The 26,485-nt window shown below is 48.3% G+C and overlaps 5 protein-coding genes across 6 annotated transcripts; 2 read left to right on the plus strand and 3 right to left on the minus strand.

Annotated features, from left to right (window-relative positions):
- Positions 1–164: 164 nt before the first annotated feature.
- Positions 165–4,554, minus strand: LOC112887662 (NAD-dependent protein deacylase SRT2). 2 transcript variants are annotated; one of them, XM_025953903.1, is made up of 11 exons: positions 4,377–4,554; positions 3,501–3,543; positions 3,161–3,410; positions 3,008–3,073; positions 2,869–2,914; positions 2,059–2,219; positions 1,858–1,987; positions 1,332–1,496; positions 910–1,037; positions 687–786; positions 165–600 (listed from the first exon to the last, which is right to left on the minus strand). In XM_025953903.1, exons 1-11 carry the CDS (start codon positions 4,419–4,421, stop codon positions 547–549), a joined length of 1,188 nt encoding a protein of 395 aa, XP_025809688.1. In that variant the 5' UTR covers positions 4,422–4,554; the 3' UTR covers positions 165–546. The 2 variants fall into 2 exon arrangements, with proteins under 2 accessions (XP_025809688.1, XP_025809687.1); XM_025953902.1 differs by having other exon boundaries at positions 3,501–3,588.
- Positions 4,555–7,646: 3,092 nt separating this feature from the next.
- LOC112886328 (pectate lyase 1) lies at positions 7,647–9,305 on the minus strand. The gene is made up of 3 exons (XM_025952196.1): positions 8,973–9,305; positions 8,532–8,883; positions 7,647–8,410 (listed from the first exon to the last, which is right to left on the minus strand). The coding sequence occupies exons 1-3, from the start codon at positions 9,178–9,180 to the stop codon at positions 7,888–7,890; spliced, it is 1,083 nt and encodes a 360-aa protein (XP_025807981.1). The 5' UTR covers positions 9,181–9,305; the 3' UTR covers positions 7,647–7,887.
- Positions 9,306–10,206: 901 nt separating this feature from the next.
- On the plus strand, positions 10,207–12,204 carry LOC112886154 (DNA-directed RNA polymerases II, IV and V subunit 10). The gene is made up of 4 exons (XM_025951955.1): positions 10,207–10,353; positions 10,942–11,000; positions 11,724–11,818; positions 11,901–12,204. The coding sequence occupies exons 1-4, from the start codon at positions 10,318–10,320 to the stop codon at positions 11,924–11,926; spliced, it is 216 nt and encodes a 71-aa protein (XP_025807740.1). The 5' UTR covers positions 10,207–10,317; the 3' UTR covers positions 11,927–12,204.
- A 632-nt stretch (positions 12,205–12,836) lies between these two features.
- LOC112884473 (serine/threonine-protein kinase CDG1-like) lies at positions 12,837–15,742 on the minus strand. Its single transcript, XM_025949865.1, has 7 exons — positions 15,318–15,742; positions 15,053–15,200; positions 14,522–14,969; positions 14,021–14,436; positions 13,815–13,894; positions 13,428–13,719; positions 12,837–13,338 (listed from the first exon to the last, which is right to left on the minus strand). The coding sequence occupies exons 1-7, from the start codon at positions 15,740–15,742 to the stop codon at positions 13,072–13,074; spliced, it is 2,076 nt and encodes a 691-aa protein (XP_025805650.1). The 3' UTR covers positions 12,837–13,071.
- Positions 15,743–21,135: 5,393 nt separating this feature from the next.
- Positions 21,136–23,145, plus strand: LOC112886186 (amino acid permease 3-like). The gene is made up of 3 exons (XM_025951997.1): positions 21,136–21,953; positions 22,044–22,186; positions 22,274–23,145. The coding sequence occupies exons 1-3, from the start codon at positions 21,293–21,295 to the stop codon at positions 22,907–22,909; spliced, it is 1,440 nt and encodes a 479-aa protein (XP_025807782.1). The 5' UTR covers positions 21,136–21,292; the 3' UTR covers positions 22,910–23,145.
- The last annotated feature ends 3,340 nt before the right edge of the window (positions 23,146–26,485 follow it).

Below are 26,485 nucleotides of genomic sequence, written 5' to 3' on the forward strand. Positions count from 1 at the left end.
AAAGAGACAAGGACGTGGTTTTAGAGGACCATTTCTGATCTCTCAAGAAACCAAATCTGTTTATGTTTGTTAAATAAACATCACATGTATTATGACATAGCACAAAATCCGCAAACTAACCCTGAACGGATCCATTTACGATGGAATTTTCTGACTCCGTAACATTCAGGGCAGCACTGAGTAAATTTTATTCTTAAAAGAAAACATTGCTCAGGTTAGAAGCATCGTGAGATGATGTTGTCTAACGACCTTGGATTCTTTCTTTACATGCACATTAACATTTTTTTTGGAGGAAACACATAAACACTGGTTCCGGGAATGATCCCAGAATACTGTACTTGTTCCCTATGATCAATTTGGAAATCACTTTTTCTGGGTACTAATGCTCCTGCGCAAACCATGATGGTCACATGTAGTTGAATCATCTCACAGGTAGTCACATGTTTCACCTTGTCTTCAACACAGCTAACTGAGTTTTCCAAATGTTGTGCTTATGGCCAGCGAGAGTCGCCAGAGAAGACGACTTGGATATTTTGACAGCAATGCTCAGCTTACGTTAGGTATAGCCAGACTTCCCATCTGCAGTATTCTGGGCAATATCTGAAGAAGGTGTTGCAGCAAAGCAAAGGAGAACCACAGTTAGTCATATGCAGTGGCACATAAAACTAAAAGTAAGAGGCTCTAACCTCCCCGCATCTTGCATTGATTTTGAGTGATAAAATGCTGTCAGCCCTTGTCTCCCCAATGCTAACCGCAGCTATTGGAGCATTTGCTTCATGTGCAAGCCTGAATTTGGAATCATCAATACAATAGAATTTAGTTTGACTTTTAGAGAAGGAAGAAAATTTTAGCGGATATGATGACTAGCTCTTGGTTAAGTGTTAAATTATTGTTTAATTATTATGATACCTTGCCAGCCTAAAAGCAGACATTGTCATTAGTGCTGAGCCAACCACCAGAAGTGCATCACAATTTCTCGCAGCCTCCTTAGCGGTTTCAGCTCTCTCTTGAGGAACATTGTCACCAAACATCACAACCTTCAAACATCAGAAATAACAGGTTAAATAACTTTGAATTTTCATATTCATGCTTTGGTAAAATCACATTGACTTGAGAAAGAATGCCAGAAAATTGAATAACATATTCACACTTTAATTCCAGTCATCATCATTGCTTGACTTTAATTAATTTGCTGCTATCAAATAATTCAAGCCACTAAACCTAGATGGCCAGATGTGGCTTCATTCTTCTAATAATTTTCAAACTGCAACTGATCATACTTATATATGAACAAATTGATCCCATGAGTATCGGGGTAAAAAGAATCTCACATCAGGTTTCAGCACTCCACCACATTGATGGCAATTAGGAATTTCAAAATCTTGTTCCCAAAACTTCTCATCAATCTCAATATCGCCATCAGGTCGCTGCTGCATTCCAAAACTTTTGTCTGAACCTGGTTGAGCCACTTCCAAACTCTCGATAGCTTGAGCCCACTGCAGACACAACAGTAATAGAAATAATAGGCATTAATTCACTTTAAGACTTGACTAGCAAGTAGCATCAATCATCTACAGAAAAATGTATTGCTCTATTGATCAACAATACCATCTCTATGTCGGAGCTGGCTAAATGATAATTACAGATGAACCATGTCTGAATAATTGAAAATGAAAAGGCAAACATATATTAAATTTATTATATTGAGTCAACAACTTTACAAGGAAGTGAACATCATCATTTCTTTAACTTTCTGTCTAATGTGAGACGAATACAATTCTAAAGGGCTCATGTGAAACAAATACAATAGCCAATTTTAATTAAATAATATAATAAGTACCAAAATGGACAACGAACCTTTGGGTTAAGGTCCTTCACTTGCTCCTGGAATGACTCTCGGCTGATGGATGTACCACAGTCTAAACAAATTACCTCATATACGCTCCCATGCAGCTCAAGTGGCTTACTTCCAGCACGATGATGCAACCTAAGTTACATGTGCAAAAAGTAATGATGAATCTGTTCACCATTAGCAATAACACAGGCCCAGCTCAATACCTATCCACATTTTGGGTAACCATCGAGTGAACACGACCGATCCTTTCTAGAGATGCAAGAGCATAATGGGCTGCATTTGGTTGTGCTCTTGTGAACCTTCTCCATCCAGCATAGCTCCTAGCCCAGTACCGCCTCCTAGCTCGAATAGACCGAACAAACTCCTATTTTGTTCAAGTGGTAAGTAAGCAAGGATAAAACAATCATAGTAAGTTGATTTGGAGAAATGAAGTGTCGTAAGAATGATTTCATATTGAAAGTTGGTTCAACTAATCACAAAAATCGAGGTTGAAATATAAGGTAAAAATAAAAGGATCCCACAAGTCATACACAGCTTACAGTTACATAGCATGGCAGACCAATGATGATTCATGAGGCCTACGTTGATAAAACATCATGGGCATGCTCTTAAATGATTTCTATAGGCTTAAGATTTGAATACCATCTTATCTAGAAATCATGACTCCAGAAAGTTATACAGCTGAAAAAAGTGAAGAGAACAGAGCTAACTTGTTAATATAGCTGATTGCAACGCAAGAAATAAGTCAATAACCAATGCAAGCAGCCTCGTTTTAGGAGTCTTCCACACAGATAATGGATGTAATAAACACAGAATATGCAATCTTGTTATTTTTGAAAGGAAAGTTAAAATATCAGGCCAATAATTCAAAGAACTTTATAAAAGATGTTAGTGCCCCTACTAAAATGGATCCATAATGAAAGAAATAAAATCTAAGTAAGCGTGTACCAAAAGGGGAGAAATCTGAAAGGAGTCAAAAAGAGATGCCATTTGACAAGCAATGCTAAGCACACCTGATGAGTAAGTGGTTTAAAACCAGAACTGTATGCACCATTAGGACTGCCATAAAACAAGAATTCTGCTGGTTAGAACATAGAGAGTAATGGGAAGGCTGACAATATGGTTTCATGACTGATCTAGCAATGCGCATACCTCCTGTAATCAGGAATTCCAGACTCGGTGCTCATTCCTGCTCCAGTTACCACCATGAGCTTTTTACTGAAGAGAGAAAAGGTAATGAAGCTCATTTCACTTCAACTACAGAACAGAAACATGACAAGGAAATTCAAATACGGAGGGTCTTACCTCTTATCGATAAATTGATACAGTAGGTCCACATCTTCAGAGCTTGGTGGATCGGAATCAGGAACTATCCGTTTATCTCTTAAAAACTGGATGTAAGTTTCACAATAGTCCTTAGGTGCAACAGCTGATGAATGATTACTTCTTGCTTGCAAGGAGTGAAAAGAGTATCTCAAGGGGAGAGGGTTTCCCTTTCTGTAAAGAAGTCCATTGTTCACTAATGCTTGAAAATTGCAGAACTGAGCACACGATCCTGATATGAACCAATTTCGAGTAGTTATTACAAAAGCAAGAATCACTAAGTAAACCCCCATTAAAAAAGGATTCCTCTCAAACAACTTGCCTCTAGATGCTGCCTGCAGAGCTCCAGTTAGGCCTGCAAATATCTGAGTTCCATTACATGTGTAAGTTGGTTGCATAGAAACCTCGACCTATCCAGTCAAATAAATTTATATTTATAAATTACAAATGCAATTGCATTGGTGCATGACTAGCCATATAACCTAAAATTGTTCCAAGAGAATTCAGTTACAGCAGTACCCATGAACAAAGTGGGGGTCATTTTACACGATGTTTGTTCCCTGCTCATGAGTTTAGTGTCGCAGCTGAGCAAGTCAAGGGAAGTGACGGTGTGACACAAAGTCTTCCCCAGTTGGACTTTGGATTCTTGTTTGAGGTGTCCAATCTCATACCAATTGTATCTATCTACTGTTGGAGTTTGCAGTGCCAACTGGCAACTCATCGACGAAATGGGTTCAAAGTTGCATGTCGCCAAAAAAAAAAAAACCAGTTGGGGATGTCCATCACTCTATTAGGGAGCCATTTGGGACAAGAATGAACGCATACTAACGCATACCAATGTCAGGTTATAAATCTTGTTCTGAGTTGCCATCAAGCTCTGAAATTGTGGCTCAGTTTCGATAAACGAATTTCTTCCAATTAAACAGCACGACAGTCCTGCCCCATTCCTATCCCTAAATCCTCTCAAGGCTCCTGATTTTCTTCAAAAAAAAACTCTCAGGGCTCAGGGCTCAGGCCTCAGCTGAGACATAAATTGTTAACCTCAACGCTGCACTGATCCGCACACTATCATTCGCACGGCTTAGAGTAAAGTAAGCCAAAGACGAGTGTTTTGATAAGAGGAGGAATGGGAAAGGGAGGGAAAATGGAGCTCCGCAGAGAGAGGCAGAATGGAGAGGGCGAGCGATTAGTCGATTACCGAAGGCGAAGCACGGTAGGCGTGCGCGGCCGGGGCCGCCGCCATCGGGCGCTCCGGCTGCTAGGTGAGGGGCGGGTCCTCTCCGGCGGGCGGCGGCGCGCGTGACGTGGAGGCGCGGTCGCCGCGTGGTCCCGAGGCCGCGACCCGCGAGGCCGGCAAGGCAAGGGGGCAGTTATGTTTGTTTGGTTGTGAAATAAACAAGGGCGAAGAGACGAGACCGACTTCTGTAGTCGTTCCTCGTCAGCAGTTACGTGGCCCGCTTCTGTTTAGAAGTTTATTTATGAACTTGACCTGAAAAATTATATAAGTCGGCCTGTAAACTGAAGAGCAGCAGATGGATGGTTCTCTTACTCTGCTGTATTCCTCGTTGCCTCGTCGGAAATGGTGTTCAATCCATGGGTATTGGCTCGGTAACTTGACCTCAGTCTCTCAGATGCCAACACTGCAAATCAATTGCAGAATCAAAATACTTCTCTCAGAAATGCTTCACCTCGGTATCCAATGTTGCGTGATCCTATCATCCTATGTTAGCTAACTGCCTTGCTCGATCGAACCTGTAAAAGTGAAACAAGACTCGGTTTCTGAATTCAAAGGCATGCACCAGACTCCATGAGCTCCGTGGAAGGCCACAACGGAGAACGATGCTGGCCACAATGCCCTTCTTAATTGGAAAGCAATTCTTGAGCTGTGAGAGGCCTTGGATTATATTGGGAATGAAAGAAATGACATTTGGCTAGACTTGTGGTTGGAACAAATGGATCAATATTATTGTGTTCTTGATGATTTCGATGAAAAGGACAATGCATACAAACAGGCATTAGCTGCAGAAAGGCAGGATGCAAATGTAGAAGAAGAGTAATTATAGAATTAGCACGCACTTGCTACATGCATCATCCCTAGGCAAAATGGTTAACAGCACTGCATCATCTCTTCCTAGCTTCCACATTTGGGAGAAAGCTGACAGCAAATTCATCCTCGGTGATGCTATGTACTTCTGTTCAGCTGCTTCATACCAGAACAAAAGAAAACGTGTAGGATTTAAAACTTGCAGCTGTGTTGTTTACCATTCTTAAACTCGACGTTGCATTCCAGATTTCCAGGCGTGGCTCTTGATGCGTGCTTTGAGATACTGGCATGGGCAAGCAGCGAGCTCGAAGATGGAAGCAGTAAGAGAGTTGAATCAGTAGGACGGTTGAGAGGCTAATCGAGTTTGCGTCGTGAGATGTACGGAACATTTGTGCTGTATATTCGGCTGCTAACTGCCGGAATTGGAACTCCAATTCAGGTTGTCAGAATCAAGAAAATCTCTACTGTCTTAACCGAGAGAATAGCTCGATTCCGTGTGGAATTCACATTGCATACAAAATAAGAATCACACGGCGGCCGGCGGGGGTGCGAAGAAAGCAGCTCTGTTTCGCCTCCCATGGTGGCAGAGCTAGCAGCAGCCACCATCGCAGCCTGCGAGTGGTAATCGCGTGCGGATGTGGCACGGACTCCAACAAACAGAGGACAATCACCGATGGCCGCGTATACTACCGTGTCCTAGGAGGAGACGACGACGCCAGACCCGGCCATGCCCGGTCGCGCGAGCTGATGCGTGCGGCTTCGATGCGAGCAGGGCGAGCTGATGCATGCGGCTTTGATGGGAGCGGCTTGCTGCCGCAGGCAGAGCAGAGGACTGAAGCTCTTGTGCTAGAGAATGGCCTGAGATAAGTATGGAACTTGGAACTGAAGCGGGAGCGGGTGGCCGCCGCCGTTGGTGCCGGAGCCGGAGGGATCCAAACCCAGGGAGCTTTATGTAAATATGAATTCACGGATTTTCAGATGGACCTCTAATATGGATCGCGAATAACCAGGGGGCTATGTGAAATATATAATCCCACATTTTACAAATAAGCCCCTGAATTGGATCGAGATTATAGATCACGATCCAAACTAGGGAGCAGTTTGAAAATACGTGATCCAAAAAGTTACGAAAGGACCCCTTTGGGCATTTTGCAAAGATGCGACGCCGGCGTCGGAGCAGCCGACGAGCCCGCGTTGCCGCTAGTGATCTCCGCTTGCACGGGCGCGATGCATCCTGCTCTAACCTCCAAGCCTCCGTATCTCACTCATCTGGCCGCTGCCTCCGGTTCCCTTGCGCTTGTCTCATGCTCGTAGCTCCTCCGGCGATTCGGCCGCGGCGGCGGCGCCCGCGCTTCGCTATCTCGTTGGACTGAGGATCCACCCCCAAATAGCAAAAGGGTAAATGGTAAAATTTTTGCTCCTGTCACATCAGATGTTTGGACGCTAATTAGAAGTATTAAATATAGTTTAATTAAAAAACTAATTATATAGATGAGGACTAAATGACGAGACGAATCTATTAAACCTAATTAATCCATAATTAGCAAAATTACGGTAGCATTTGCCCTTTTGCACTTTGGGGTGTTTGGATCTAAAAGTGCAAAAATAGTGTAAAAGAGCAAAAGTTTTGCACTTTCTCTTTTTCTCTTTCCGCTGTATCCAAACAGGCCCTGACACGGTGAGGACCTATAGCTCGGCGAGGCAGTGCCCGGTCCGGTCTCCGGGTCTCCGGTGTTTCGTCTGGGAGTGCAGACCTGAAGGTCACCACGGGATTCACGCCGGCGAAGAAGATGCTCTCCAGCCGCAAGGCTCATTGTTTAGTTCAGTAGGCGGCTAGAAAAACCATCCTGGGCAGAGAACTGAACGTCTATTTCAAACGGGTAGATCATAAACATCTGAATTGAAGTTCATTTTCCAAAGCTTAGCAAAGGATAATGATCCATAGAAGAGATAAACAGGAGAACATTCTTTTGTGTTTTTAGTAAACTATAACCTGACCAACATTAAGAATGTTAAGATTTCAATTGCTCGAAAAAGAAGGATGTAAACTTACAGGGTACAGTGATATGGACAACAAATAAACAGATTGCTTTTACGCAAAAAGGTGCAGAAACAATGAGCCATCCTCCGTCGTACGTAAAATGAAATCTTTAGGACAAACTGAACTTTCAAGGCTCATGTTTGGATCAAGTTCAAAAACAGAAACAAACATGATACCCTTTTTTCTTATCTTTTGACGAATCCTTGTGCCTTAACCACCTTATGCCGTTAGATCATCAAGCTGTTTGGGTCTCAGGTCAAAATCAAATCCTACATTTCAGATACCAATTCTGAATGGAGCTCTTAATTCTCATCAACAATTCTCTGTGAATGTCCACGAGCAAGTTGTCGTGTTAAAAGACTGTCATCCACAACTGAAAGCTCTTGACATGCAACAGATGAGAGAAATTTCTGTGATAATTGTACTATAAATGAACATACACATAGGAAATCCATAAGTGAGGGCCAGAGGTGAAGGAAGAGGAGAGGTGAGAGGAAGAAGACACAAGCGACAAAAAGTTAAATTTTCCTAGGGATGGCATACATACAAATGCAGAGCAATACTGATAACTGAATACTTTCTTGCCAGAAGCAATCCGTGATGGAAAAAACAGAACAATGAAGTCTAGCAATCGTCAGGAGGCCTTGGCACCGGCTGCCATCCGGCACAGAGTTGTATGATGTCCTTGAGCGCCGGCGACGCTGGCTCCATGGTCCAATGCCGGTAGTAATCCTCTGGTCTGAAGACAGCTTCGTGTGCTCCAGGGCCATCGACCAGGCAGGGCAGCGCCCCATTGAGGAAAGCGTCCCCTTCCGACCTGATCGACCCGGCCACCACATCCTCTCGGTCGCCGGCCTTCTCCGGCATGTACTTGAACACCGTGGTCTTCTTTGGGGGGCCTCCGCCTGCCTCGTAGATGTTGCACTGGGACACTACCTGAGCCTCCACGCTCGCGCAGACGGCGTAGATGCCCCAGCTGCGTGTGTAGTTGTTGTAGAGGTGGACCTTGCCGAAGCGGAGGCGCGGGTGCCTCTGCCGCGTGCCGTCGAAGAAGCAGTGGTGGATGGTTACCCTGATGCAGCGGTCGCCAATGTGCGTGGGGTCAGCGCCGATGAGCATCGTCTTGTCGTGCCGGGCAAAGTGGCACCTGCAGCAATTGTTTGGGTGTTTGTTTCATGAGCTCCGAGATCATCCATGGATCCATCGTTGATCGCATTGCGGATTCGTGGCAGAACAACAAGTGGCAGGAATGGAAATAAAGAAAAGACCTTGAGACCGTGATGTCTGTGCTCTGCCGCGTGATGTCGATGAGCCCGTCGTCGTAGTCGGCGAGGGTGCATCGGTCGATCCAGATGTTGGTGGATCCCGGCTTGATCTGGACGCCGTCCACGTCGTGCCCTCGGCCTCCCTCGAATATCAGGTTGCAGACGATGACGTGGTGGCAGCTCTTGAGCTGGAGCCCCTTGCCGGTGAGCACCACGCGCTGGCCGCGGCCGTCGATGGTCTTGTGGGAGGAGACGCGGAGGTAGGACTGGAGGTGGATGGTGCCGGACACCTCGAAGACGATCCACAGGGGCTCCGCCGCGCGGCACGCCTCCCTCAGGCTCCCGCGGCCGTCGTCTGCGCTCAACTCCCGGCACCCCGCGTCGATTCAGAAACCAATCGTTCGAGTGGAACAGGAACTGGGTGGGGGGATCTCGCCGCCGTACCTTCGAGGGACGTGACGTGGTAGACGGCCCCGTGGAGGCCGCCGATGGCGTGGCGGCCGAAGCCCTCGGCGCGGCCGGCGAGCGCGCGGAGCCGGTGGTCCGCGTCCTGGTACGGCATCTCCCCGCCGCCGTGACCCTCACCGCGAGGATTGCGAGGGTGCGGCGGCGGCGGCGGCTGCAGAGGAGGAGGAGGAGGGGGGGGATCCATGTGGGAGGCCCAATTCCTGAACTGAGGGGCGCACGCCTCAGTCACCGACGGCGGCGTTCCGGTCCGACGCGGCGAGGGTGTCGGCAGAGGTTTCTATTTTTTCTTTGAGAGAAGAGAAGCGTTGGCACTTGGCACTGGCGGAGAAAAGTAGTAGTAGGCCGGTTCCAGAAGGGCCCAAGGGTTCCGGTCCATGAAGGGGTATGGGCTTTTAGATGGAAGTAGTAGTTCGCTTAGCGTGTTTGTTTTCCGGCCGTACGAGCACCACCTCAAGATGGCACAGGCAGGCGCAGGTTGTGTCAGCCTCTTTTGCGGACAGCGTGAGCTTTGATTTCCAAATTTTTAAACTTAGATTTCTCTCTAATGGTGCCTCTGATTTCAATTCCATTTGATTTATAGTGTTCACTACAATTTTCTCAGGACAATGAGACCTAATATGATCATATTTTGTTTTTTAAATTTAAACATATTAAATATGTTAGTCCAACATTTTAATTATACCACTTCAACACTTTAGATATGCTATTTCAATATTATCATATCCAATGTTGATTTAGCTTTTTGCGGAATGTTGAGCTATATTTAAAGAAATGCTGGACCTATCATTTTAAAAAGTTGAATATGCTAGGCACTAGCTCAATTTTCTTTTGAGAAAAAAGGATACATCGAGCACGAGGGAAAAAAAAGTTACTACCATGACCATTTGATGATGGGACCATGGGGTATATTTATTAGCCATGGAAGTTCATATAGGGGTTCTGCAGGACCTCTATCATTCTGCATCGTGGTTCAACACTCCACTGGAGCAGCAAAATATAATTATTTCTGTTGCGCGGACGAAAAAGCCTAAAAATTCTAGACCGTTTTGTGCTTTATGGGCTGTTTTGGGCCTGTCATATGTAATATTGGGCTGTTAGAGGATTAAAGATGCATAAGCTATCCACCCACCGGAACGGAGAAATAGCCCCAGGCCCAACCATCCAGCCCAAAGGCCACCTCATGTGCTACAACTACTTAGCCGCTGCGTGCCCGGCTGCCTCTCTCGGACGCAGCTCGCCGCATTGTTTCGTTCAGCCGGGCCTTCACGCCGAAACCCTTCCCCTCTTTCTCCGGGTTCCGGCGGCGGCGGCGGCGGCGAAGATGATCATCCCGGTGCGCTGCTTCACCTGCGGCAAGGTAACATGCCCATCCCCTCTCTCCTCCTGTTCACGCGGCCGCCGCGCGGCCGGTCTGTGTTGCGTCTCTCTTTCACCTAGGGTTTGAGTAGCTTCTTCAAGCGACTGCTTGCTACCCCTCTGGGCCTGCTGCGCTCACGCACCACGATTCGATATCACCGTTTGCTTAGGTACCCGCCGCCTCTTCTAGGCTCTGGTTATGGAAATATCATTCCAATTGGCATTACAGAAGTAATTAGCAATTTTGGCATTTAACATAAATTTCGGACTAGTAACTAGTCCAAAAAAATCCGTGGAACAATATTTTAAAATAGCTCCATTTTCTCCAATGTTGGTTATGGAACCAATTCCCTTTCTCGTAGGATTGCGCGATTGCTCATTTGTTCCGGCTTGTGGGTGCGGATTGTTTGCGCTATTTCGTCCATTGGTTGGGGAGTTAGGCCTTAGGTTTTGGTTGTGAGGACGTTCGCTAGAGTCTTGATTTCTGGTTAAAAAGAAGTTTATTTCTGTGCTGTCAATCTTGGGTTCTCTCAAGGGGATTATTGCGACGGTTAGGTGAACTAAAATATGTTTCTTTTGTCCATTACAGGTGATTGGGAACAAGTGGGACCTCTACCTGGACCTCCTCCAGGCTGACTACACGGAGGGGTAAACTTGCCTATCCTCACAGAATCCTACATGGCAGTTTCGTTGCTGCATCTCAAGTGTGTGCGTTGGATTGTACTGTGTTTGTTTGTGGGCAATAAGTTTGCAATGTTTGGATTGCTGAGCTGCTTGGTCAGTAGGGGGTTCTGATTAAAAGAGTAGTAATTTTCACACACATTTGGTGCCCTGAAGATATGCGATGCTCCTGGGCTAGTTAATACAACTACACAAGTCATGTTAAGCGAAATTGATATATTTTCCATGCTTCTCCTTCGAAATGTGTTTATTTAGTTCTGATACAGCAGCTCTTAATTAGAGTTTGTGAGGAAATCAGGCACACAAGATCACTTGTACATTCTGTCATGTGTGATATGGGTCAGTGATTAACCAGTACTAATTATGACACTGACAGTACAACTTACATATTTTCAATACTGACCAGATACCTAAATCCTTGCCATTTGGAAATGTTAACAAAAACTAAAATGTACTAGTTAGGGTCTAAACTTTGAGCTTTGCATCGCAATGGGTTAAGATTTTTTATCTAAGTTTCCTGAAAATTATGAGCATAGAAGGGTTTATTGTCCTTGTTTATGAACAAACTGATCAATTTGTACTTCCTTGACAGCAGTGTTAAAAATTGTCTCTAGCCTGTATCAACAAATGTTATAATTTGGAAAGTTATTACTCAGTTGCATGCTTTTCTTTGGTGATTTCTATTGCCAGAGATGCTCTGGATGCTTTAGAATTGGTCCGCTACTGCTGCAGGCGAATGCTCATGACCCATGTTGATCTCATTGAAAAGTTGCTCAACTACAACAGTAAGTTGATTTTTGAGCTCCTATTCAAGTTAAAATTTTCGTTTACCATGCATCATGTGTAAATGGCTCAATATTTTTTCAGCATTGGAGAAGACTGATACAAGCTAAGAGAACACGCCATGCTCCACAATCACCTACTGTTTCTTAGTATCATAGAGTGTGTGTGGTATGTTGTTTCTTCTGTACCAGGAGAGGCTGGTTGTGAGATGATAATGTTAATTTGGTTTGCTCATGAATGAGGGACGTTTGATGTGTCGGTGCATGTTGCATCTATGCTATGAACTTGCGATGCTGTCAGATATTTGAACTTTGAAGCGATATAACTGTTGACCAAAATCTACTCGTACATTCGTGTGGATTGGAGCGGTAATGTTTTTGTTGTCAAATTTTTAGTAGACTTCATTTAGTGGTGCTTGATTGTATGTCTATTACTACTGGCTTTTTCATAGAGAACACACTACACTTGCATGTTCCTCTGTCTATGTTTCCTTCCACCTCACCCAGGTCAGCGTGCTGTGCTTCAAAAATACTGTAGGCCAAATCAAACTATGAAGATGGCCTCTGCTTTGCGAGATATGCAACTGCCATCCATGTGCTTGAAGGTCGTGCTTGCTGTATGATTGTACCCGCATCATTCTGCTGCATGTGCTTGTGGCGCAACTTGCTCCTCCAAGGCCTAATCAGACAACATTTTGCCTCCCATCTCCGTTGACTAGTGACGAGTTTTCTGGGACAGGGCACGTTCAGATTCCCAATTGTTGTGCTTCACGCCTGCACCGGTTGACATCAATTGTACTTTTCGATCGCATCTTGCACGGACGGGACATCCTTATTTCTTTTCCTTTCCATATCTTCTGTAAGTTGTAACGGTAGAGATGGTGCAACTGTAATCGTCAATTTGAGTAGGCTACGAATAATCCCTATGAACAAGGTTAGTGTTCCAGTTAAAGGACTTCACCCTCTCGCATGAAGAAAGAAAACTTTGAATCAAACCATTGTCGATTATTTTCCCCACTTTCATCGTCTGGTGAAAATTCTAAATCTTTCATGAATCTTGATGGAGGAGATAGTTGCTAGGTCAAAACTGTAGGATTGCATTGCTTTTGAATATTTTCATGTGCAACCTCCCATCTAACAAGCAAAGAGAAAAACGTACTCCTTAATATACAGTAATTAATCTGTTGCTAAAATACAATGAATGAAAAGAATGATCTATGCACACAAAAATGGCGATCGCCACCCTGGTGGAGCCTTCAGCCATCGAAGCTGGAGGACCGGCTCCATCTCCCCTTCAGGTACTCCTCCAAGGACATGTTGGCGCCGATGAAGTCGGCGCTGCCGACGGACGAGGCGTCGTCGTCGATGACGTCACGCAGCACGAGGTTGATGTACGACTGGATGTCCTTCTTGTCCGGCGAAGTCGCCACGCCGCAGCCATTGTGGTCGTTGTCGCCTGGCACGCCGACCTGCGACTTCGCCCACCCGACGGCGTCGTCGTCGCCGGTGAGCAGCTTCACCACCTGACGTCCAGGGCAGCAAGCGGTGCGTTAGTTCAGAAATTGACAATGCATATGTTCGGTTAGTTCAGAGAATGGTGAGAAGTGGTTACGTTGCTCATGCTCGGCCGGTGTTGATGCGCTCGCCGGATGCAGAGGGCGGCGGCGAGGGCCGTCCGCTCGACCTCGCCGTCGGCCAGCGGCAGGCTCGGGTCGACGAGATCCATGAGCTTGCCTTCTTGTATGACGGAGCTCGCCCACATCACGAGGCTCTCCTTGCCCTTGGGCCCGCCGGCACTCACCGGCTTCCTCCCGGAGATGAGCTCGAGGAGGACCACACCGAACGCGTACACGTCGAGCTTGTCGCTCATCTTGCCGTGCATGAAGTACTCCGGAGCTAGGTATCTGCCACGAAACAGGATAGAGGTCACTAAAATTGTCAGGTGATAGCGTCAAAAACACCCTCTCGGTGACATGATCAAACAAGACCAGAAACACACCCGAATGTTCCGGCGACGTCATCGCCGGTGACCTGCGCCGCCGCTTCGTCTGCCCACATCGCGAGGCCGAAGTCACACAGCTGCACAGAGAAGAGCGAGCTGCTCAGTCGATGTCACATTCACAACTCTTCCGCCGTCATAGGACCGTACTGAATACTGAAGAACTTTTGCAACTACTGAAATGTGGGAAATGACGTCGTCGTCACCTTCGGTTCGAAGTCGTCAGAGACGAGGATGTTCGAGGACTTGATGTCCCTGTGGATGACCGGGCGGTGGTCGCCGCCGCCGTGGATGGACTCCAGGGCGCGCGCGACGCCGATGGCTACCTTGAACCTCTCCGGCCAGCCCAACGCGCCCTTGCCTTTCTTCTCGCCGTGCAGCATCTCCTCCAGGCTTCCTCGCGGCATGTAGTCGTACACGAGCATGAGCTTGCCGCCGTCGATGCAGAGCCCGATGAGGGACATGGCGTTCTTGTGCTCAACGCAGCTGAGGATCTCGATCTCCGAGATGAAATCCTTGGTGACGTCGTCCGAAGATTTCAGGACCTTCACTGCAAGCTCCTTGCCATCGTCAGTACAGCCCCTGTAAACCCGGCCCGCACCACCTTTCCCGACTAGTCGTTCTGCAGACCACAATCAGACATTGTCATCATTGACCATTCAGCTCGATTCATCTGAAAAAGGATCAGTTGCGAAATGGAGACATACCTGGAGAGAAGCCATTGGTGATCTTGGCTAGCTCTCGGTAACTGAACATTCTGTACTTGGATGAGTACTTCTCTCTGAGTGAAACCAGCTCCTCTGGGAGTTGCTTCTCCTCTTCCCCTTCATCGGAAATCTTGTCTGAATAAACCTCTGAACACCTAGTGGGGAGCTGCATCGCCCACTGAACCACAGAGATCTCTGACGATTCCGGCAAGGTCGGCATGCTGTCCTTCTTTAGGAGAGGCCAGCCGGCGGCCAGCTTCGGCGACTCCACCCCGTGACACCTCACCGGACCCGGCGCTAGAGTCACCCTCGGCGAGACCAGGGCGCTCATCGCCACGGACATGTTCCGGCGCAGTGCCCGTCCGTCGCCGATTACCATGTCGTCCTGGGACTTGTCTCCCGTCGTCATCCTCGCGTCGAGTATCTTCCGGTACAGCCGCCGCGGCGTCTCCACCACTGCATCGTTGAAGCAAATTTTAGCCATTTCGATGAGCTGAAAAAGGCGGCTAAATTCAGAAGAAACAATGTGACGAGCGGCGTACTTGCGCTGTAGGGGCTGAGCAGCTGCTGCTGCACGGCGTCCCTGCGGTAGACGACGGCGCCGTTGCTGACCGCGGTGACCATGCAGCTTGGCGGCACCCTCTTGGCGCAGTACCTCGCGACGGCGGTGGCGGACGATCTGTTTGTTGATCACAAGATGAAACGGAACGCAACAGAGTTAGTAATTGGAGAAGAAGGGGTCGTTTTGGGTGAAATCATTTCCCAATGTGAGGCGAAGGGCGCGGCGATTCGGTACCCGGAAGGCCTGGAGCTCTTGGTGACGCCGAGGATGAGGTGCGCGGCGCCGGATGAGGTGGCCTCGGCGACCAGGGCCCTCTTGATGGACGGCCCCTCGCAGACCCTGAGCTCCAGGTCGATCTGGTTGCGGTCGCAGTAGCCCCTGTACGCGCCGAGCACGGAGGCGAGCGAGTCGCTGGCCCTCACCTTCTCCTCCGCCGCCATTTCTCCCGGCGCCGCGGCGGCGTGGGTGACGGCGACGTGGATCGCGACGACGCGGTCGCCGGCGGCGGCGGCCTTGACGAGAGCCCAGGTGAGCAGCTCCCTGCCGGCGGCGTCCCGGCGCAGTGCCACGAGCACCGTCCTCCTCCTCCCGCCACCCAAGCCCACGCACCCCAGCGGCGACGGCGCGCACCGCGTGAAGGAGAGCGGCCTGAGCTTCATGGCTGGTCGAACCGCTCTCCGCGTGTCTGCTTCGTCTGCTCCTCGAGCCCGGCGCGCTGCTCTCCTCTGCTCCGCACCGCGCTGCTTCGCTGGATGAGGGGAGGAGGACGGCCGGTGGCGGTTGCGTTATAAGCGGGGGGGGAGGTGGAGAAGTATGGGAGCCCGTCGCCGCTGCGCCGTGGCATCGAAGCTGGCTGCGCGGGCGCCGGAATTTTTAAATCGCTGCCGCTGCTGTCTCCGGATGCTGCTGCCGCCGCGGGTGTTTGGAGTCGGGACGACGCGGGCTGCGCGGGCTTGCGGGCGGTCGCATCCAGCGGTGCCGCCGCCGCGCGCGACCTGACGCTCCAGCCGCCCGGTCTGGATGGATGCACGGCCCTGCCGCGCTGTGCAGGACTCTTAAGTACAGTGACCAAAAGGTACGGATCACACTCACAGTACAGTTGATTATACCGTTAACCAAGATCGCCTAGTACTTGCACAATTTGAGTGGTTGACCTTCTTTTTCACAGGAAACATAAAAATTAGTTAGAGAATACTCTTCATGACCAAATGATGCTTTCTAAAGAGATCCACTGCATTGCCCTAAGAAAAACAGAGAGTGATCCACTTCATTTGTCTCGAAACAGATGCTGTGTGTTTGTGTTTTTCGCTCCTTGTGTTCATCGGATGTTTGGAACTGTCAACACAAAAAGGAGGAGAAATGTTTGGACTCGAGCCTTCCTCGATTCATGGGGTTTGGTTGTACATCTCCACCACCCAAATTCAAGTTCTCTTCGGCTGGACTTATCTTTTCTTAATGGAAACCACATAAAACAATCCAAATCTGTGCCTCGATGTGTTTTGCATATGGTGGCTTTATTAACGTATCTTTACAGTAAATATGAGAGAAAACGGGGTAATATTTCATCAATTGAGAGAGCTGGCGGCACAGTATCGTGAAGCCCAAAATATTATGCTGTCCCGTGCTCCACAAGGGGAAAAAAAATGAGCTCTAAGCTTGACATGTGCCGTGAACTGTAGAACCTGCCGTGCCGTTGCAACTAAATTACAGTTGTTTAACGAGTTGAGGTGAAAATCTTTGACTAAACCCATGCGGCCATGCCTTTGACGTGTGCACTCGTCTAGAATGGAGTCAAAGGACTGAGCAATTTCTCTTCTAGTTTATGCCGCTCTAGATGAAGTCTTGGGTTTATTTACCAGACTTGGAATCTTGAGGCAGCTGCAGCCTAATAGGACAGTCTTTGCCAGAAGATATGTTCCCCTAAAACTTGAAAGAGAAACAGACCATCCGATTAAAAACACATTTCGATAAAATTCGTTTATGTAGAAACTCGAGACAATTGCCCAGTCATGTAATTTGGATAGAAACAAAATGAAATTCTGGGTTAAAAATTGAAAACTGAACTAAAGTTTGTACCGCATTTAGTTTTTTTTTTGAGGGAATGTACCAATTTAGATGCCAAGTTTGTCATGGGAACATGGAGAGGGCTGCCGGTATCACGCAACGGGCTTTCTGGTGGGCCTGTGGGCTTGCCTAGTCCGGCCCATTCATACGCCACGAAAAACACTCTCTCTCGGAATATTGTGAGCGCTCGCTTCATGGAGCTTAATACAGTGATGGATGAAGGAACGAATACTGTAACTTGTTGAAACTCCTAGCTCTGATCTGAATCAAGCTTTATCTTTCAAAAATAAAATTATATAAGACCCAAAAAAGTGAATATCCGTGTAGGCATAAAGTTAGTTGCCGCTGAAATACGGAAATGGCAAAACAAAAGGAAAAAAGAAAGAAAGAAATTCTCGATCGCCATGTCAATGATGTCAAAGCAGCCACACCACACGTGAGGCACGAGCGCCCGACCGTCGATCAGTTAGCTAGCTAGCATGTGTAAAGCTAGCGCTAGCACTAGTGACGTGACGAGACCTTAACCGGGCTAGCTAGTGGGTGCAAATGCAAGTGGGCGGTGAGCGAGGTGATCGGGGAGCTGATTACGGGAAGCAGCGACCCATTCCAGTTTCCAAGGTAGGGGAAGAACAGGAGAGGAAGCAAGAGCGGGCGTGCTGATGCTGCATCGCACTGCTCAGCTCTACAGTATCAGTAACAGTAGCACTCTCTGCTGATTGATTTGATTGAGAAGGATGGATCGGCGACGAGCGAGACGGCTAGTCTCTGCTGCTGTCGCTAACTAATCACTACAGGAGGGCCAGTTAAGTTTGGTTTAGTTTGGTGCTTCGGTCTCGTGCGGTGCATGGCCAACGCGGCAGGGCAGCTTATTGCTAGTAGGATTTATCTTATTAATCATGAGAAGCCGGTAACAAAAATTTGATTTAATTTAAAGCGCAGCGAGACAGAGATAGCATACGCGCCACCACCATCGGAGAGCGCGGGGAAAGCGCGCCGGAGGTGACGGCGGCCGGTGAGAGACGAGCTGAGTTGTTCGGTGCTTGTCTGGATCGGGTCCATCTCTAATCTAATCATGACCACCAGGCCCGCCTACGAAGGGAGGATAGTGGGCTTTTGATGCCCAAGACCGCAGCCTTTATTTCCACATCAGTCAGTGATAGGCCGGCCTAGCCAGTGATTCCGTTCCAAATCTAAAAAGCCACGTGCCTGCATCTTTAATATGCCCCGACGGAAACAAAACAAAGCATCATGCGTGCGACATGGATATATGCCCTCGTAGTATAAACTAAACGTGCTCTATCTATAGAACGTTAAAGTGCAAATTGTTTAACATATTTGTATCCATGCATCCTCGAACCAAGATTTTACAAAATTCTCAGCACACGGACTGAAAAAATAGAGAAAAATGTACACAACCGACTCGAAGGAATCAAAAGCAAAGTCAATTATTGCTTCTCCTTCCATTTTTAATAAAGATATCCAAGACGATGCCTTGCTTGCTAAACAGATCAGTTTCTCTTAGCTAAGTTATCTTTAATTAAAATAATCCCTCGTTGAAGGTACCAAAGAATTTTTTTTAATTTTTAAGGAATCTTCAACTTTCAAAAAATTATTAACGAGGGGGTGTCTTCTGATTTTCAGCGATACATATAGGGGTGCAAATGGATGACTCTTAGATACATACAATACACCCCTAATCCCTAGATACATGCAATACAAATGTGCCAAGGGATGGCACTGATGTTTAGCGAAAGCGGCAAGGTGCGCTATATGGACAAGGAAGGAATGTGACTGCCTCGCCCGTCTCTAAAAGACAACAGCCGAATAATTAAGGAAACATAATTTACTAGGGCTATGATCACAAGATTGTATTCCTACCATACCTACTAGTTGGCATGGTTAGATGAGCTCAAGTCGAGTGCACTCATACCTCATGCTAAAAGTTTTTGGATTTTAGCTAAAGTTTAGCCCACTCCGTTAGCACCGTTTGGAGAAGGTATTGCTAAAGTTGAGCACTTGGACACCGGCCCCCCTTATTCATCTACTTTTGAGTTTTGATCCTATTCCTATCAGATGATTCCTGCACTGGATCCGACCGGATCGAGGCCTGAACCTAACGCGCAAGTGGTGACTTTCCACCCGTGCATGGTCACCCGTCAGGTACAACATCGGACCAGAGCGCTAAACCAGCACAGAAACTTTTCGTGCGTCCATCATGGTGAATGGTGATGGAAAATGATCCAGAAGTACAGTAGGGAAAGCAGAGGGGTATGACTACACGGGAAAAGCTGTTTAATTTGGGGAGCTAATATAATAGAGCTCATAACAAGAGCAAAGGAGAAGAAGAGAAAGAAACATGAAATGTCGGCTTTGATTGACCCGCCAACAACTATAGCTACGTACATACATTCATGTATGTACGGCGGTACAACTTTGAAGATATTAGCCGCCGCCACCGTACGACGACGATAATCTTGAAATGGAGGCGGTGGCAATATTGTGTGGAGCATATATACCTCTTAAGTTTCTACAACTTCCTACGAAGTATCCACAAAGTCTTACGAGATCCGCGGGCCGCTTGGTTTTGCGGGTGTCATGCATGCGATGAAAGAGGGCGGAGGCTCCGCTAAGATCTCCCCATCTCATACATCGTGTTGACGTTGGGAGTTTGATGATGTACGCATGGCCGGGCTTCCTGTTCGTTAAGAGTTTCCGTTTAATGGGTGAACAATAAATTTCAATAATCCAAGGTTATTAGCTGCAGAGATGAAGAAGAGATTGCAGAGAACAAACGCTTTCGCACGAGCTGCTGCTATAGATAGCCAAACAGATCGTGCCTAATGGATCGCACGGGACACGATATTAAAAAGAAAATACGAACACCATACAATGCCGGTACCAGCACGGCACGGCCGCAGTATCGTGCGTGCGCTGAAATCCCAGCATGCAGTGCCGGCATGGACACAACACGACTAATGAGCTAACACGATTTGGCCTGTTAAAGATCCGTATATCTCGTATAAATACTTCCACTCCAAATCCTAATCTTTATTCCTCCATTTCCTATCTCCCTCCAACCAGCCGCCGTCCCACCCCCCTCCCCATCTCTTCTCTCGCGTCTTCCCACGAGTCCCTGCCACCCCTCCGCTCCACCGCTTCCCTCGCCCCTTGACCTTCCCTCGCCGCCACCACCACGCCCCTCCGGCCTCGCTGCCGTGGCCTCGCCGTCCTGGCTCCCGCAGCGACGGCCTTCCCACGAGGGGTGCGGCCTCGCCGTCCTGTCTCCGCTCCTCGCCGTCAGCCTTCCCGCGCCCTTCATCGCCGCTGCGGAGCCCCCCGCGCTCATCGTCACTACAGGCCACCATCCCGCGCCCATCGTCACCGACGCCAGCCTCCTCGCGTCCGCTGCCACCACCTGCACCGTCGCCCAACAACGGGCTCGAGCCGGCATGGCCACGGCGGGCTGATCGTGTCATCGTGCCGGCACGACACGACCGCGCGTGCATCACGTCGTGCCTGGACCGCCTGCATCGACGCTACATAATTGTGTCGTGCCCAGTTGTACCGTGCCTGGGCATATCCGTGCCGTGTTGGCTGGCTATCTATGCTGCCTGCGCGGCCGAGGGACACCGCCGGTGCCCTCACCGGCCGGCCGCTCTGCCGTTGCCGGTGCACTATCGGTGACAAATTACATGTGCCGCTTTGCAACAAATTGAGACCTTTTGAAATCCACCAAGCTTGAACACGTATCTCGCAGTTTTCCTAAAAATCATTATGGCAATTCATCTTGGACCGAAAATTACATTTTTATTGCCACACCAGCAGAGTCGCATAGAGTCCACCGATCGTCGCATAATAAAGCCGCCGCAAAACTCCACCGAGCAGAGCAACACAGTGTGATGACTCTGCTTTGCCGCCGAAATAAAAAGAAAAAAGGTCGAAAAGAAATTAAAATACAGAGACGCAGGCACCAGCGCTGACCAGCAGCCCTCCTCCGCCCTACCGCGCCATGGACACGGCTTCCTCTGCTCTATATAAGCCACCATTTCCTCCCCCCTTTCCAGACACAGCCTCTCCTCACCTCCTCAGCCTCACTCGGCCCAGACCATCCAAGAGCTCGCTCGCACACTCGGTGGTACCGACCGATGGCGGCGCACAGCGGCCCGAACAAGCACGCGGTGGCGCCGATGGAGGTGTCGGTGGAGGCCGGGAACGCCGGCGCTGCAGAGTGGCTGGACGACGACGGCCGCCCCTGCCGCAAGGGCACGTTCTGGACGGCCAGCGCGCACATCATCACCGCCGTCATCGGCTCCGGCGTGCTCTCGCTGGCCTGGGCCATCGCGCAGCTCGGCTGGGTCGCCGGCCCCGCCGCCATGCTGCTCTTCGCCTTCGTCACCTACTACACCGCCACGCTGCTCGCCGAGTGCTACCGCACCGGCGACCCGGAGACCGGCAAGCGCAACTACACCTACATGGACGCCGTGCGATCCAACCTCGGCGGCGCCAAGGTGGTGTTCTGTGGAGTGATACAGTACGCCAACCTCGTCGGCGTCGCCATCGGGTACACCATCGCCTCGTCCATCAGCATGAAGGCCATCAGGAGAGCCGGGTGCTTCCACACCAATGGCCACGGCGATCCCTGCAACAGCTCGAGCATCCCGTACATGATCCTCTTCGGCGTTGTGCAGATCCTCTTCTCGCAGATACCGGACTTTGATCAGATTTGGTGGCTCTCCATCGTCGCCGCCGTCATGTCCTTCACCTACTCTTCCATCGGGCTCGCCCTCGGCATCGCGCAGACCATTTGTAAGTTCTTGATTCAATCGGATTGATCACGATATTCGAGAAGTGATTGATTCTTAGTTACTGACATGAGCTCGGTTAATGGAATTGCAGCTAACGGTGGGTTCAAGGGCAGCCTCACCGGAATCAGCATCGGCGCCGACGTCACATCTACGCAGAAGATCTGGCACAGCCTGCAGGCCTTCGGCGACATAGCCTTCGCCTACTCCTTCTCCAACATCCTCATCGAAATCCAAGTAAGCAAGCCTCCTGCGCTCAGCTCTGATTTCTTCAATTGAGATTGCTCTGTTCCTAACCAAGGTTGCTCTGCTTTACCACTTCAGGACACGATCAAGGCGCCGCCGCCGTCGGAGTCGAAGGTGATGCAGAAGGCGACGCGGCTGAGCGTGGCGACGACTACCATCTTCTACATGCTGTGCGGGTGCATGGGATACGCGGCGTTCGGCGACGCCGCGCCGGACAACCTCCTCACCGGGTTCGGCTTCTACGAGCCCTTCTGGCTCCTCGACGTCGCCAACATCGCCATCGTCGTGCACCTCGTCGGCGCCTACCAGGTGTTCTGCCAGCCCATCTTCGCCTTCGTCGAGCGCCGCGCCGCCGCGGCGTGGCCGGACAGCGCCTTCATCTCCCGGGAGCTCCGCGTGGGCCCCTTCGCGCTCAGCTTGTTCCGCCTCACGTGGAGGTCGGCGTTCGTGTGCGTGACCACCGTCGTCGCCATGCTCCTGCCCTTCTTCGGCAATGTTGTCGGGTTCCTCGGCGCCGTCTCCTTCTGGCCGCTTACCGTCTACTTCCCTGTCGAGATGTACATCAAGCAGCGCCGGGTGCCGCGGGGAAGCACCAAATGGATCTGCCTCCAGACGCTCAGCATCAGCTGCCTCATTGTGTCCATCGCCGCCGCCGCCGGTTCCATCGCCGACGTGATCGACGCCCTCAAGGTCTACCGGCCGTTCAGCAGTTAACTTAGTAATACTGCCTCAAGGCTTATAGCTAACATGATTACCAACAGAGGCATACATCAATAGTTCTAGAGTTGCACACAGCTGGACGCCAAATCACCGGACAGTTCATGCAGTGGTGGAGGGAGAGAGGGCATTGTGGTACTAATGTCACACCGCTATGGAAGGATTCTAGGAGGTTCAGTGTAATTTTGAAGGATTCTAATCCAATCAGACTTTTACTCTATGTTGCAAAATTATAGTACCGTGAATTAAGTTCAGAAAAATTGCAACGCTATATATTTTCTTGCCATATGTAAAGGAACACTTTTACTCTATATCACGAAACTAGCCTTGAAAACGTGTGGTTTTGCGATATGGAGCAGTATGTAAGTGCATGCACTGTTGATGAACAATATAGAGCATCGCAGTGCTTGCTAGGCAGTAGCAATACGATCATAAGATCAAAAGCTGTTGGTTCACAGCAATGCTCGGCGACTAATCAACGTACTGTCCGCCGGCACTCATCAATCTCAGGGCCGAGCTTGGTGCGCAGCTAGCTTTTCAGTACGTTTCAGGCTTTCGGTGGGACGTGGGAGATTGTGTAGCGAAATATAAGTTGTTTTAGTCTTATTTCTAGTTAAATTTGTCTAACTTTAATTAAAGTGATAGAAACATATTAACATTTATAATACCAAATAGATACGGTAGTGAGAAACATTTCACAGTGAATCTAGCGAAACTGATTTGATGTTACAGAGGTTGGTGTGTTCTTCTATAAATTTCCTCAAAGTTAAAGAAACTTGACTTAGAGCAGAACTATAACGACTCCCATTTCACGGAAGTAGTAGATCATTTCCTTTTTTTTAATGATGAGATTAATTAATGGCATCACAATTTTATTTTTATTTTTTTATAAATATGAAAAAATTTAGCTATTAAAAGCGAACATGATGACTTATTTTAGCTCTGATAATAGATTCGCTCAATACTTTCAGGTCCCACCTCAAGCAAACAAAAGAACAGCAAGAGATAAAAGTTCAGGAAAAAAAACGAATCTTAGCCTTGTTTGGGTGCATATCTCGATCGGCCCATCTAATCTTAACCACGCCTACAATGAAATTTTATAGCCTACCTAATATTAAACCACAGCGTTTGCGTTTCCACATCACTGATTTTAAATCCTAATCTCCACTCCACTCAGGATCTTATTCCTAATGAAACCCACGTGTTTATCGGCTTCCACCATCTTTATGTTACCATGCGGTGCCTAGAGCATTTATATACACAAGCAAAATAATAATAATAATAATAATAATAATAATACTAATAATAATAATAATAATACGGAATCTCACGCCGGGGAGCTAGTGTCGCGGCTGGAGTGGTAGAAGGAGCATAGTTGAACTACAGGATTGAGAAAGGAAAAGGATAACCAGATGAATAAGATGAGGGTTTTTTTTGTCGAACTGAAGAAGGTGAGGTAGAGATGATGAACGTATGAAACTCGCATGCTGCTGGATTTTATTTGATGGCGTCCATAAACTTTGGAGTGTGGATGCCCTTTAGAATACTCTTAAGGTGTAAGCTATGCAAGATGATACTATCATGTAAACATGCCGCCGTAAAAGTGTAATTGGTGAATTTTTAACATGCCATATCCTTTTGCTCATGAGTTAATTACTCCTCTAGTGACAATATAAACGTGTCAAGAATGTCACTAAAACTACAAAGCAAAGTGACAAGGTGGCATGGTAAATGGACAAGGAATGCGACTGACTGTCACTACATGTAAAAGGAAATTAGTGGATGTATTGAACTAATACTATGATGATTAAGAGGATTTGGTTCCTACATATATCAGAACGAAGTGGATGTATTTAACTAATACTATCCAGGCACTTCAATGCTTTATTTTCAGCAACCCTGATCCTGAACTATGCATACTAAACAATTATTGTTTGTATTGGTGGTGGCATGGCAGCTAGAAGGGAACGCTTTGTTCTCTTTATTTCCCGGAAGAATTGTGAGGCGCCGAGCATGACCAGTCTGAGCACTGCCCTGGTTACAACATTTATGCAACAAAGGCAGGAGATCGATCATATGTGAACACACATGCTGAAGGTCAAGGTAAACATAGAATTGGCCGAACTGTTGATAACGATAAGCACGAACAACTTCTGTGACAGGATGATCCACACGTCCTATTTATTGTCAACGGCGAACTTTCCTAGCTTTATTTTATGTTTTTTTTTGAGTAAAAAGTTCGTTATACGTTGTCTCTAAGTGGCCAAACCTTCCTAATATTAACACCCAGTCCTCCTGTTCTCAAATACCAAAATTAGTTCAGAAAGCTTTAGGAATATAGAGGGAACAAGATCTTTTCTTTCAAAAGGCTCTGCTCTTGGGAAGTACAGAAACAATAGCCCAATAATGCTCCACCAATTTATAGGTGTGAACGGTATGGAATTGCCTTGGCGATAGAAGACAAACTCACGGCGGCGTGGTTGTACACATCCTCCTGAATTGCCTTGGCGATAGAGGACACACGCGCTAATTGTACATGCATTGGGTCGACGAACAGTTTAAACACGCAAGAAGATGGCAGCCAAGTTGGCGGGAAAACTTTTTGACCCTTCAAAAGGTGGCAAACTTGCATTTCGCATCTTGGTGGGGGAGAAATGGAAAGCGCACTAGCAGTCTAGTAGTAGTACGCGAGAACAGAGGGTGTGGCTGGGAAGAGATGTTTGGAGAATGAATATAAATGCTTGTAAGAGTTAGGGCAAGATCAAGAGAAATACAAATGTTTTTGCATTTGGTTTCTCAGATACTCCGAGGTCTCGTTTGGAGTGACGTCACGTGGCGGATAGCTGAGCAAAGTTTGCGAGCCATCGCCCTGCCGCAGCCGCGGTCGCCTGCCGGCCGCCCGCTCCGGTCTCTGTCCGCGGCTCCGCGCACCGAGAGAGTGGGGCCAGCGCGTTGGGCCTACTGCTGCCGTGCACGCGCGCTGCCGGCGGCCCAACGGCGCCCCAACACGCACCGCTACCTCGCCGGAGCCGGGCGTCGCTGTTTGGCGGCGTGCAACTCATGGCCCTCCGGCCCCTCCTCACGCGCTGGAGATGAGTTTGGCTTTCCTGCCTGCGGCTGCCGGCGTTTACAGAACACGAGGCTGCTGCCTGTGGTCCTGCAAACCTTGTTTGCTCTCTTTTTCTCGTGCTAAACTCTATCAACATGAAATTCAGGCAATTTTTGAGGCCAAGAACATGCAAATTCCTGTTAGACCATTGCTCCTCTGCATTATTAATACATGAACGGCAGAACTCCTGCTAGTTCTCCTTTTTTTTTTAAAAAAAAAGAACATGTAATTTCTCGATAGCGTATCTTGCAGGGGGTTTGTTACAGGACTGCACCAAAAAAGAAACCGTCGCCCATGGTCAACGCAAAACTCCAACGATCAAGAGAGATCAAGACGACTCTCAGGAGCAGACACACGCGCTGACCGCAGTGAGCCCCACCCGCGGCGACCACGCGCAGCGCCCCTCTGCTTCCTCTTCCGCTATATATACAGCACACCTCCTTCCCCTCCCTTCCGCACACCAC

This window comes from Panicum hallii, chromosome 3, assembly GCF_002211085.1.
Source record: "Panicum hallii strain FIL2 chromosome 3, PHallii_v3.1, whole genome shotgun sequence".
Classification (NCBI taxonomy): Eukaryota; Viridiplantae; Streptophyta; class Magnoliopsida; order Poales; family Poaceae; genus Panicum; species Panicum hallii.

Bases quoted from the DNA above. Each gene is read 5' to 3' on its own strand.
- LOC112887662 (XM_025953902.1), bottom strand. From the start codon at position 4,421: ATGGCGGCGGCCCCGGCCGCGCACGCCTACCGTGCTTCGCCTTCG. The intron at 2,915-3,007 runs GTATGCGCATTG...GTTTTATGGCAG, and splicing joins GGAATTCCTGATTACAGGAG to TCCTAATGGTGCATACAGTT. The intron at 2,220-2,868 runs GTGTGCTTAGCA...TGAACAAAATAG, and splicing joins TTAAACCACTTACTCATCAG to GAGTTTGTTCGGTCTATTCG.
- LOC112886154 (XM_025951955.1), top strand. From the start codon at position 10,318: ATGATCATCCCGGTGCGCTGCTTCACCTGCGGCAAG. The intron at 10,354-10,941 runs GTAACATGCCCA...TGTCCATTACAG, and splicing joins GCTGCTTCACCTGCGGCAAG to GTGATTGGGAACAAGTGGGA. The intron at 11,001-11,723 runs GTAAACTTGCCT...TTCTATTGCCAG, and splicing joins CAGGCTGACTACACGGAGGG to AGATGCTCTGGATGCTTTAG.
- LOC112884473 (XM_025949865.1), bottom strand. From the start codon at position 15,742: ATGAAGCTCAGGCCGCTCTCCTTCACGCGGTGCGCGCCGTCGCCGCTG. The intron at 14,437-14,521 runs GTATGTCTCCAT...TGTGGTCTGCAG, and splicing joins CACCAATGGCTTCTCTCCAG to AACGACTAGTCGGGAAAGGT. The intron at 13,339-13,427 runs GTAACCACTTCT...CCTGGACGTCAG, and splicing joins ACCGGCCGAGCATGAGCAAC to GTGGTGAAGCTGCTCACCGG.
- LOC112886328 (XM_025952196.1), bottom strand. From the start codon at position 9,180: ATGGATCCCCCCCCTCCTCCTCCTCCTCTGCAGCCGCCGCCGCCGCCG. The intron at 8,884-8,972 runs GTACGGCGGCGA...AGTTGAGCGCAG, and splicing joins CCACGTCACGTCCCTCGAAG to ACGACGGCCGCGGGAGCCTG. The intron at 8,411-8,531 runs GTCTTTTCTTTA...CAATTGCTGCAG, and splicing joins ACAGACATCACGGTCTCAAG to GTGCCACTTTGCCCGGCACG.
- LOC112886186 (XM_025951997.1), top strand. From the start codon at position 21,293: ATGGCGGCGCACAGCGGCCCGAACAAGCACGCGGTGGCGCCGATGGAG. The intron at 21,954-22,043 runs GTAAGTTCTTGA...ATGGAATTGCAG, and splicing joins CGGCATCGCGCAGACCATTT to CTAACGGTGGGTTCAAGGGC. The intron at 22,187-22,273 runs GTAAGCAAGCCT...TTACCACTTCAG, and splicing joins ACATCCTCATCGAAATCCAA to GACACGATCAAGGCGCCGCC.